This window comes from Ammospiza caudacuta, chromosome 10 (genome assembly GCF_027887145.1).
Source record: "Ammospiza caudacuta isolate bAmmCau1 chromosome 10, bAmmCau1.pri, whole genome shotgun sequence".
In the NCBI taxonomy this organism is placed as follows: domain Eukaryota; kingdom Metazoa; phylum Chordata; class Aves; order Passeriformes; family Passerellidae; genus Ammospiza; species Ammospiza caudacuta.
In genome coordinates this window covers 11,630,083-11,640,972 of record NC_080602.1, presented here as the reverse complement: position 1 = coordinate 11,640,972, position 10,890 = coordinate 11,630,083, and the positions used below count along the sequence as shown (strand labels likewise).

Below are 10,890 nucleotides of genomic sequence, written 5' to 3'. Positions count from 1 at the left end.
GAGCTCAGGAGGGGACCCAACAATAATACCCAGTGCTGCTGCAGCTGGGAATCTCATCACAGGGCACATCCTGCTCACACACGTCTGGTGGGAAGCCAACATGAGCCCCCAGGGACCAGGGGGGACCACTTGCACCCCTCTCACCCAAGATAAAATCCAGCCCGTGATCCCTCCCTAAACAGTGACCCTGTGTGGTCCCACTCCAGGGCTGCAGCAGAGCTGGGTGTTTGCCTGGATCATGCCAGCAGTTTTCCTGGCCAGGTTTATGGTGCCAGACCTTTGCTGAGCAGTAAATCACACCTGCCCTGCTTCAGCTGGTGCTGGCACATCTCATGGGCACCCAAAGCCATGAGGGTGCAGGCAGGCTCCCCGTGTCCCCACAGGACAGGGCACGGTGGAAATCTGGCACCTCTGAGCCTGTTTGGCCAAAGGGGGAGGCTGAGGGATGTCTGCTCCCCACCTCCAAAACTCTCTCCTGCCTCATCTAGAGGGAAAAACAAGGTTTCCTTCTGCTCAGAGGCAAATTACTCCCTCTCCCCTGTGTGAAATAGGGTCAGGGTGACCGTGCTGCCCAGGCCATCACTGGGGGATTGCCAGGGCTGTGCTGCTCCCAAGGGCTGGGACAACCTCTGCCATTGACTCCAGATCACAGCTCTGCACCTCCCCATCTCATTCAAACACACGTTTTCATTCTCTTCCCTATTTCCATCCCCACAGTGAGGGATGGGGGCTGCGTCCACCTCCATCCACCAAGGGGTGTGTTTTCCTTCCCAGCGATTCTCGCCTCGTGCCCAGGGATTAAACAGAAGGAACGTGGCCTATTTTGTAAGGAACACTGAAAGCAAACCAGGTTATTTTTAAGGCTTGTGGTTGTATTCCTGCTGCTGGGAAACATCCCCTTCCTGAGGTCAGGGGAGGACAGGCAGTAACCTGGAAAAAGGACAGCAGCTCTCCAGGGCCAAGCTCTGCTGGCAAAGTTTAAATCCTCAGAACTGAAGGATTGGGTTATTCCAGGTTTGCAGGATCAGATGCTGCTTCTGTGCTGCCACCCCACCACCTGAGGAAGGGCTAAGGGCCCAGGAGGGCTCCTGCCTGGACATGAAACACAAACCACAGCCCAATCAATCTCAGAAGTTTCCTGGCCAGGCCCTTCCCTGCCAAGCTGGCCATAAAGCTGGCAAAGGTTCAGGGAAGATCATGGCATGGTTTGGGTTGGAAGGGGCCTTAAAGGTCATCTTGTTCCACCCTCCTTCCATGGGCAGAGACACCTTCCACTCTCCCAGGTTGCTCCAAGCCTCATTTAACGTGGCCTGAACACTTCCAGGGATGGGGCACCCACAGCTTCTATGGGCACTCTGTGCCAGGGCTCAGCACCCTCACAGGGAACAATTTCTTCCCAATATTCCATCTATCCCTGCCCTCTGCAGTGGGAAGCCATTCACCCCCCGTCCTGTCACTCCAGGACCTTGTCCAAAGTCCCTCTCCAGGTCCCTTGGAGCCTGTTTTGGCCTTTGGAAGGGCTCTAAGATCTCCCTGGAGCCTTCTCCTCTCCAGGTGAACACCCCCAGTGCTCCCAGCCTGTCCCCAGAGTCCTGGGAGAGCATCTGGGGAAGAAGGAAGGGGACCATAACCCCAGGGCCATCCCACCTGTGACAGGCTGGGTCCAACACCTCTGCTGGGTGAGGAACACCAGCAGCTGGTCTCAGGTCAGGTTTCAGCAGGATCTGGAGGCACTGGGGCTCACAGGTAGAGATGGACACAGAGCAGGAGGGGAGGCTGTCACAGCTCGGGTGACTGAACCAGTTTCCAGGCACCTATTCAAATGCAAACAAAGAATTCACCCGGGGCAGGATGGATCCTTTGGCTTTGAAACCCCTCCGGGGAGCTTTAGACATGCAAATGCAGGGGTTCAACAAAGGTGGGACTCCATTCCCAGCCCGGCTTCAGGAGACTGGGACCCAGGGAAGCATCACACGCCTCCAAAATCCCCACTGCTCTGGGCCACAGCAGCTGCAGGAGCTTGGAACAGCATTGTCCACACTTCTGGGAGTGAGCACAGAAGCCCCCTGAGCTCACAGCAACGCCACTCTGTTTTGGGGAGGCATGGTCCCAGGGCTCCAGCCTCCCTGTCCCAATCCCAAAACCTCCCTGGCAGCTCTCAGCAGCCCAGGAGATGCTCTGGATTTCACCAGGAGCCAGGAGCAGCATCCCAGGGTGCCTCAGGGGGCACAGGGCTGAGGGCAGATGATGAGGACAGTCTCCTGGGAGGGCAGGAGGACACCAAGGCAGGTGAGGGGGGGGTCAGATCCTCCTAGGAGCTGTTTGATGAGGAAAGCTCAGAGCCAGGGCCGAGCTGACAGCTGCCTGGTGTGACAGGGCTCAGTACCTCCAGTGGGCTCCAGGCCAAGCCCAGTGCCCCGGGATGCCGGAGCCCTCCCTGCCTGCTACGTGCCTGTCTGATCGGGGCCAGCCGTGCCCACAGCCGGCAGAACAGGCTCGGCTGGCAGCGAGCCCGGCACGGCGGGATGGAGCCCCGGGGAAGAGCTGGAACGTCACCCTGGGAGCACCTCAAACAAACGCACACAGGGCCGCTGCTGGCCCCGGGAGCCTGGCATCTGTCCCACCACCTGCCCATGGGAGATAAAGCACGCGGATTTACACTGCAGGGCCGCAGGAGATCCCCAGCTCCCAGGGAACGAGCACCCAGCCACCAGAAAGCATCCCTGTGCCTGCCATGGCTCCCCAGGCCAGCTGCGATTTAAATTTCAGACAAATTGAGCCTGACCTCTGTTTCCACACCCAGCAACTGCAAGGCAGACAGACAATGACGGAGGGATAACCACAGCCCAGAGCCTGGGCTCCCCACCCCTCCTGCACAAACAACACACCCGGAGACACAGCTCCGTGGCACTGCAGGACTGAGCTCCCTACGCCCAGCACCTTCCCAGGACTGCAGAGAGGGAATCCGGGCAGGCACAGAGGGCTGGGACAGGGTCTGACCTCACCTGACCTGGCTGTGCCTAGCAGGGGGAACCTGAGGTTCATTCACACTCATGGGAGGAGCTGGCTTGGGTCATACCCCCATTAGAGCTGGTTTCCAGCTTATTCCCTAAAACAGACAGCACTGATCCACCATAATTTCCCTGGGCTGGGAGCAGGAGGGAGCTTTATTATATCCACAGCCAAGAGAATACAGGGGTGCTCAAGGCAACCAGCTGCTGCTTGTATATTTGCCTGGAGGAGCCAACTCAGGGTCATGCTTCGGAAATATTTGAGAAGCACAGCAATTAAAAGATTGGAGCTGGCAGAATGAGCTGTCTCCCTCTGCCCTGATCCACGCCTGTGTCCACCCACCCGCATCCGCCCGGAATCACTCCTCTGGGCGGGAGGGGTGGCACGGTGGGGGTGGCACTGAAACTCCGCTTGGCTCCATGCCCCGAGCTGCTGCTGACCCCGACGGGCAGGCAGGGCTGTGCTGCTGACCCCGACGGGCAGGCAGGGCTTCTCCCCGCTCCCCCGGGGGTGCTCCCCGCTCCCCGTTGGCGGCTGTGCCTCTCCAGCCCCGTGGCAGCGCGGTGTGCACAGCAAGCCCCATCCTGCCCGCCGCAGCAGCAGCTGCACCCTGCGCTCCCCTCGCTGGGAGGAGCTGGGTTGGGTCACCGCGCTCCTTTGGCGGCTGATCCCGAATCGTTGAGCACTGCTGGGTGGATCCGTGTGGCTGACAGCGCTCTGATCAGCAGCTCTGCTTGCCCCAGCGTTCCCATCCTCTGCCCTCCAGCTGTTTGGCTGATGCTGCCCACCCTGGAGCATCTTGGTGAGCTCGGGATACAAACACAGGAGGTACCTACAGCCTGATAACCTGGCCCATGCACAAACCCTGGGCTCCCAGAGCTCAGAACGAGGATGCCAGGTTTTCTTCCCATGGTGGAGAGAGCCCAAAGAGAAGCAGCAAGACAGGAGCTCCGGGAAGCCTCACATAGGAAGGGAGGCAGGCACAGGCTCTGGTGCTGGCTGCAGCGCTCTCCAGGCAGGATGCTCCAGCCACCACCACTGCTGCCACCTCCCAGTCCTGCTGTCAGCACTGATGGGACTCACACAGGGCCTCAGCCTCGGCTTTCCCACGCAGGAGCTGCCTTGGGAAGTGGGAGGAGGAAACGGATCTGCTCCGTGTCCCCGGTGCTTCCTCTCAGCCCTCCATGCCCTGGTTTTTTTTCTCTTGTGAGAGCAGAGAACAGCCAGTGTCACAGATAACAGAGGCTGTGACAGACACTGCTGGGACATGTGAAGCACTGTGCACAGCCCCAGACTCCTCCCCACCACCATCCTGCACCTGGGACAGCCACCAAAATGCTCGGGGCTGGGTCTATCCTCCAACCCAGGGCATGTTTGCAGGATGCTGTCGGAAGTATGGGGGGCAGCAGCAGGATGCTCAGCCTCCCCATCTGGCCAAGGCAGACTCTGAAATGCCCACCATGGGCAGTGAAGGCCCAGCTGCCTACTGCCAGGTGGGAAAAGGCAGGAATGCTAATGGAATACAGGTTCTAGCCAATGGATTTGCTGTGTCCTGGGAGTGTGACCCAGACATGAGGGTACAGAGTGGGTGGATGGTGGAGCAGGGAGATCTTCATGGATGCTGAAGGATCACAGAGAGCACCTTTGGGGAAACTGAGGCACAGCCTTCCAAAGGGGTGCATGCAGCCCACAGGAACCTTATCCCATCCCTGTCCCCATGACAGGACACCAGAGCAGAGGATGAACTCCTGGGGTGCTGGGACATCTCCCTGCTCCAGCTGCACAGCCCAGCTCCAGGACATCCCAGGGACCGAGTTCCCACAGGGCTCCCCAGGCAGGGGATGCCCTTGCTCAGGCAGTCCAGGGGAGCTGGGATGTTGGCTCAGCTCTGGAGGCCGCCTGCAGTGCCAGAGGCTGGCTGCCAGCCCGGGGACGGCGGTGGCAGGCTCAGCCCCAGTGCCATTGTGCTCCAGAGGGAGCGGGGCTGGGGGAAGGGACACGTTGTGGCCTCAGCATGGGGCCAAGGCCACCGTGGTCACCCAGAGCAGGGCCAGCAGGGCTGGGGACACGTCACTCCTGCAGGATTAGCACAGGGTCAGACACCATTCCCACGGCTGCTGAGCTGGGATGGGGATGGGATGAGGAGGGAATGGGGTGAGATGGTGCCAAGGAAGGATCTGGTCAGGTGAGGAAGAGGATGGGGTGGGATGGGGCTGGGGCAGGATGGGACCAGGCTGGGACAGGGCCAAGGTGGAACACGGCCAGGGTAGGATGGAATTGCAGTAGGATGGGATTGGCATAGGATGGGGCCAGAGTGGGATGGGACTGGGATGGAAATGGAGAGGGATGGTGCCATGTAGGGATGCAGCCTGGCTGGGATGGGACTAGAGTGGAACAGGGCCAGGCTAGGATGTGGCCAGGCTAAAACAGGGTTGGGATGGGATGGGATTGGGGGGGGATGGGATTGGGATGGGGTGGGATGGGGATGGGATGGGATTGGGATGGGATTGGGTTAGGGTGGGATGGTACCAGAACGTGCTGGGAATGGGGCAGAATGGAGCCAAGTCAGGATGTGGTGAGGGTGGGATGAGGCTGGGCTAGGATGGGACTGATGTGGGATGGGGCCACGGTGAAGGGGCCTGCCCTGGCTGTGGGATGCAGGAGGAAGCACGTCCTGCCTGGATGGAGGCTGTGAGCAGGGCTGTACCTCAGAGTGCTTGTCCTGCAGCCTGGGGCCAGGGAGGGCTCGGGAGGATGGAGCACAGCCCGCAGCATTCCCAGCGTCGCTGTTAGTTTAACAATACCCCGCTGGCCTGCATGCCGGGGCTAATTTTATCCCTGGAGGCAGGCCAAGGCGGCCCTAACTTTCCTCGCTGTGATTTATCCCAGCCATTTCCCTTCAAAAACAAGGCCCCCGTGCCAGCCCTGCTGTCTCCAGGCAGCAGCACACTGTCCCAGCCAGGGCAGAGAGGGGCAGGATCTGCCCCTTGGGGGGCTGTTTAGAGAGCACGAGGGGGGTTGCTGTGGGAACCCCTCCTAGGGTCATTCCCCCCACAGCACGGGGATGTTTAAAGCTGACTGGAAGCCAGGGGATGCTCAGGCAGAACCTTCCCTGGGATCCTGGAGCAGCTCTATTTTCCACAGACATCTCTGGGAAGGAGGTGGGTGTTTTTTCTACCAATGATTTTATTGAAAAGGCTGTGGGGCTATTTTTTCCCTTTTTTTCCTTTTTTCTCCCTTTTCCCAGTCAGCAGCCATACTTGAGAAAGAGCTTTCTCTTTGCCTCTGTGCATCTAGTTAAAAACTGATCAGTAAAAATGCTGCAGAAAAATGGAAAATATTGAAAACATCTTGTGACAAACAAACAAAAAAAAAATCTCTTCCAAATAAAGATCTCTTTTCCTCTCTCTTATTTTTTTTCCATCAGAAAAGCTTTTAGTGTGCAAAATGTCGACCGCTTGGATTTCTCCTCCCAGCGGGCTGGGATGCACCCACCCCTGCTCCAGGAGAGTGGGCTTCAGAAAGCTAAAAATCACTGGACAGACACCCCAGCACCGTTACCTCCCCACCTGTCCCTCTAGTGATCTCCTCATACTCCTGCCAGACCCGTGGCAGGGTGGGAGATCGCCAGGGAAAGAAAGAAAGGAAGAGGTGGCACGGCCAGCCCGCGGGCAAGCCCTTCCCTGCCAGCGCGGGAAGGGGGAGCAGCCCAGAGTCATTTGGTCACTAGCGTGGTGAGTTCCAGCCCGTGCGAGGAGCCCCGGGGGCTGCGGGCAGGGCGGGATGAGGGTTAGAGGTTGTCGTACATGCGCAGCGTCTTCTCCAGCTGCTGGCTGACGCGCTGGTAGAAGACGATCTGCTGCCTCAGGTAGGACTGCATCATCCTCTTGAAGTCGGCCACGCGGCGCTCGTGGAAGTGGTTCATCTCGGCCTGCAGGGCGAAGCCCACCACGCGGCAGCGCTTGCGGATCCCGTCCGCCTCCTCCTGGTCCATCCTGCCCTCGTCGCTCATCCGCTGGCTCTCCTTCACCTTGGCGAAGGCGCCTGCCGGGGCAGGACAGCGTCAGGGGATGGGTGCGACCCTCGGGCCCTTCCCTGGGCAGCCCTGCTTGAGCCCATGGCCCCCCGTGCTGGGGCACCAGCCTGGCCCCAAAGAAGAGGCACAGACCTGCCCCATGGCAGGGAGGGAGCTGCCTGCATCTCCCCCTGCCCATCAAACCCTTCCCTCTCCTCCTGGATGGCAAAGACCAGGAGCATTTCCCCTCTTTTTCCCTCTTGACTCTGGCATCCCCAGCTCCCTTTCCATCCTGGGCAATCAGCCTCATGTATAGCCGGTTTTGGGGGTCTGGGCTCCTGAGTGCTGTGACTCAAGGCTTGGGGTGCAAAGCTGACATGGGGCAGTGTTAGCACAGTGAAGCAGCCCAGCCAAGGCTGCCCTCCAAATATTCCATGCCATTTCATGAACAGGGGTCGGGAGCAGCCCTGGGAGACCTCATGAATAGGGGTCAGGAGCAGCCCTGGGAGACCCCAGCCCAAGGAAGCAGTGAACCAGGATGTGGCAAGGGCACGTGGTGCTGTCTGGAGGTCAGCTGGGAAAGCATCTCCCACTCCCAGAGGCAGCTGATGCTCTGACACCAGTTTTTCCCTCTCCTTCCATGTTTTTTTACAGCTCGGTTTCGAAAGAATCCTGCCTGGCTCCAGCCCTGCATTCCTCCCCCTCATTAGCACAGAGGCTAAAAAACTAAAAACAGGATCTGGCCCGCTCTGGGCTCTCTTCCCTTCTCCCTGCCCCTTGCCGGGAGCACCAGACCCGGGGTTACAGCGCTCCCGCTGCGCCAGCCCTGCTCCCAGAGGGGAGGAGGAGGAGGAGGAGGAAGAAGCAAAGTTTGGAGGCCAAATCCTGCCTTCCGCTGTGCCCACGCGGCCTCGCTTCCGGACAGGATCCAGCCCCTCTCCATGGGTAAACAACACTCAGAGGAAAGGCAGGGAAGCTGCCCGGGCAGGACTGAATCCTCCCTGCGCCCTTTGCCTTCCCAGCCTCCCCCAGGGATGCCGAGTGATGCACAGACATCCCTGCATGCTGGACACAAACAGCCCTGGCTTCACCCTGGGGAAAACCTGTCCTGCACACTCTGGGGACACTGGTGTGGGTGTCCCCTCCCTGCTGCGGGCAGCTGGGCGGGGAGGAGTGTGTGTGGACTTTGGCCCCACACCCACAGTGCTGGCTGCCTGGGTGCAAAGGGACACCGAGCCCTGCCTGCCTGCTGCCTGCCCCAGGGAGAGAACAACTGACACTTCTCCCCCCCTCTGATCCCACCAAATCCAGGGAACCAGGACAAACGGGACGCGGGGAGCTCTGATGCCCTGGGGGTGCTAACCCCCTTCTGCTGGGCTTGGAGGTGCAGGGATATACTCTTGAAAAGGACAACCCTGGTTGTCCCCAGAGGTTCAGTGTGTCCCCTATCCCACTGCCCTGCCCCCTTGGGCCCTCTGACCAACCCAAGCCCATGTCCAGCCATGTCCCAGCCCTGGGGGAGCAAGCTCTGGTATTCCTGCTGGCCACCCATTCTCTGCCTTGGCAGAAAGGGAGGATGAGGGGGGACAAGTGGCAGTGGGTGGGGATGCACAAGAGGTGCAGGGCAGGTCACCTCAGACCCAACAGCAGCAGTGCTGGCTCCTGCTCACAGTCTGGGGGAAGTGACATCCATGCTGACGACCCCAGCAGTGCTTTGGGTAGCACCAGCAGCAATTACAGAGTCCACAGGATCACTGGGGCAGACTCTGGACCCAACAGCCCTAGCAGACTCTGCCAGGCTGGGCTGACTGGAGGGCTGTGCCAGTGGGGACCACACCGTGCCCCTAAGAGGCATAGGCAGTGGTTCCCATCCCCATTCCCATCCCTATTCCCCATTCCCTTCAAGGCCCAACAGAGGCCTCATTGCATCCCCATCCCACTTGCAGTACCATTCCCACTCACATGGGACCATTCCTGGGGAGAAGAATGCCCCCTTACCTTTCTGCAGGTGGATGATGTCTGGGAAGTTGGAGAGGAGACCTTGGTACAAGGAGAGAGTGTCCAGCATGAGGAACAGGTCGTTCTTGGGCTGCTCAGCAAACATCTCCCCCACAGTCTCGTACGTCTTGCCCGTGTGGGAGATGGCGTTGTTGAGGGCATCCAAGCTGTAGGGAGGGTCCATGTGGAAGGAGTGGCTGATGGCCTGGAAGGCATTGCCCAGCTTCTGGAACTCCTTCCGGAAGCCCCCCACGTGCTTGCGCACCAGCTCCGACGCCACGTTGGTCAGCTGCAGCACGCTGTCATCCATCTTCTTGCTGAAGGCCTTGAAGGCATCCACGCGGTCCTCCACATCCTGCAGGTCCTGGTGCTCCATGGGAATCTGGATGGTGAGGAGGAAACTGGCGCCCACCATCTCGTCCTTCTCCGCCCGGCGTTTGCCCAGCTTCCACTGCTTCTCGTCGCGGCAGCAGAGGAAGTGCTGGAAGCCCTCATACTGGGAGAGCACGGGGTGGCTGGTCATGTGCTCCATCCAGAGGATCAGCCGCCGCTTGCGCTTCTCGATGAAGTCCTCCTCGAAGCGGCCGGTGGCCTGCTTCTCGGGCAGGTGCGGCACCGAGATCACCGTGAACTTGTGCAGCAGGCGGTTGTAGAGCCAGTCGAAGTGCTTGTAGCGCCGGTACACGGGAGAGTTGAAGTTGCTGGGCGTCAGCTTGTAGGAGATGTAGCTCTTGATGCCCTTGAACTTGGTTTGCTTGGTGGGGTCCTCCACAGAGCAGATGAACGGGTGGGGGTTGGCCCTCCACTGCGGGCCTCTGGAGCCCATCTCGATGCAGTAGGTCTCGGCGATCTTGGACATCAGGGGCACGTCGCCCAGGATGAAGGCTTCCACCCCGGAGCGGACGAAGCAGGAGAAGCGGTTGAGGTTTCTGCCCACCACGCTGCCCCTCTTGGAGGAGCTCATGCTGTCCTGCCTCTCCAGGGCCGGCTTGGGCCGGTAGCCGGCATGCTGGTGGTGCCCATAGGCCGCCGGGCACGGCAGGCTGGGCGAGGGGTGCCCGTTGGTGCCCGGCGCGCTCCGCGGCTCCTCCACCACCGTGCACGCGTCGTCCCAGTCATCCCAATCGTCATCATCATCGTCCTCAAAACTGCCCTGGTAGGAGATGCCGGGGTTGGGGGATGCCGAGTACAAGGAGGAATCGTGCCCGGGGGAGCCGGCCGGGCTGCTGGAATAGTCCGTGTAGTTGGAGCCCGAGCGGGAGCGGAGGATCTCGACGTAGGAAGCGGGGAAGAGGCCGGTCTCCCCACGGCTGTTTTGGCCCTGTAACCACCCGTCTAGGGAGTTCTCGCTGAAGATGACGAGCTCCTCGTTCTCCTGGATGCTGATCTCCTCTTTGTTTTCGCTCTGGAAGTTGTAAAGCGCTCTGGCTTTCAACGCCATGGCCGGTCCCGGCTCGGGAAGAGGGGGGGGAGCCAGAGGAACGCAACCCCCCCGGCCAAAACACCCCCCCGATCCCGGCAATACCGCGGGCTAGCGCGGCTCCGGGATCACCACCACGCGCTGTGGGAAATGGCTTGGCCGCTTTCCCAGGAAAATAATAATAATTAAAAAAAAAAAAAAAGGTGGAGAAGAAATCCCTTACGAGGTGACGCCAATGTCCCTATGTCCAAGTGACCCCCCGTGATCCCGGCGCCCCGGTTAAAAAGAACATTCCCCGTTTAAAAACGGCATTCCCTGGATGAAAACAAGATCCCCGGTCACGCGAGCGGCGTTCCCCTGGCTCCTCCGGGATGCGGATCCCGGCCGGCCCGAGAGCCGGGCTCTGCCATGTCCGCGCAGGGTTTATCTCCCTGGGAGGCTGATC

The 10,890-nt window shown here is 60.0% G+C and overlaps 1 protein-coding gene across 1 annotated transcript; it reads right to left on the bottom strand.

Moving 5' to 3' along the window:
- Positions 1-6,220: 6,220 nt before the first annotated feature.
- SNX33 (sorting nexin 33) lies at positions 6,221-10,582 on the bottom strand. The gene is made up of 2 exons (XM_058811125.1): positions 9,026-10,582; positions 6,221-7,056 (listed from the first exon to the last, which is right to left on the bottom strand). Exons 1-2 carry the CDS (start codon positions 10,464-10,466, stop codon positions 6,803-6,805), a joined length of 1,695 nt encoding a protein of 564 aa, XP_058667108.1. The 5' UTR covers positions 10,467-10,582; the 3' UTR covers positions 6,221-6,802.
- Between the last annotated feature and the right edge of the window lie 308 nt (positions 10,583-10,890).

Bases quoted from the DNA above. Each gene is read 5' to 3' on its own strand.
- SNX33 (XM_058811125.1), bottom strand. From the start codon at position 10,466: ATGGCGTTGAAAGCCAGAGCGCTTTACAACTTCCAGAGCGAAAACAAA. The intron at 7,057-9,025 runs GTAAGGGGGCAT...CTGCCCCGGCAG, and splicing joins CATCATCCACCTGCAGAAAG to GCGCCTTCGCCAAGGTGAAG.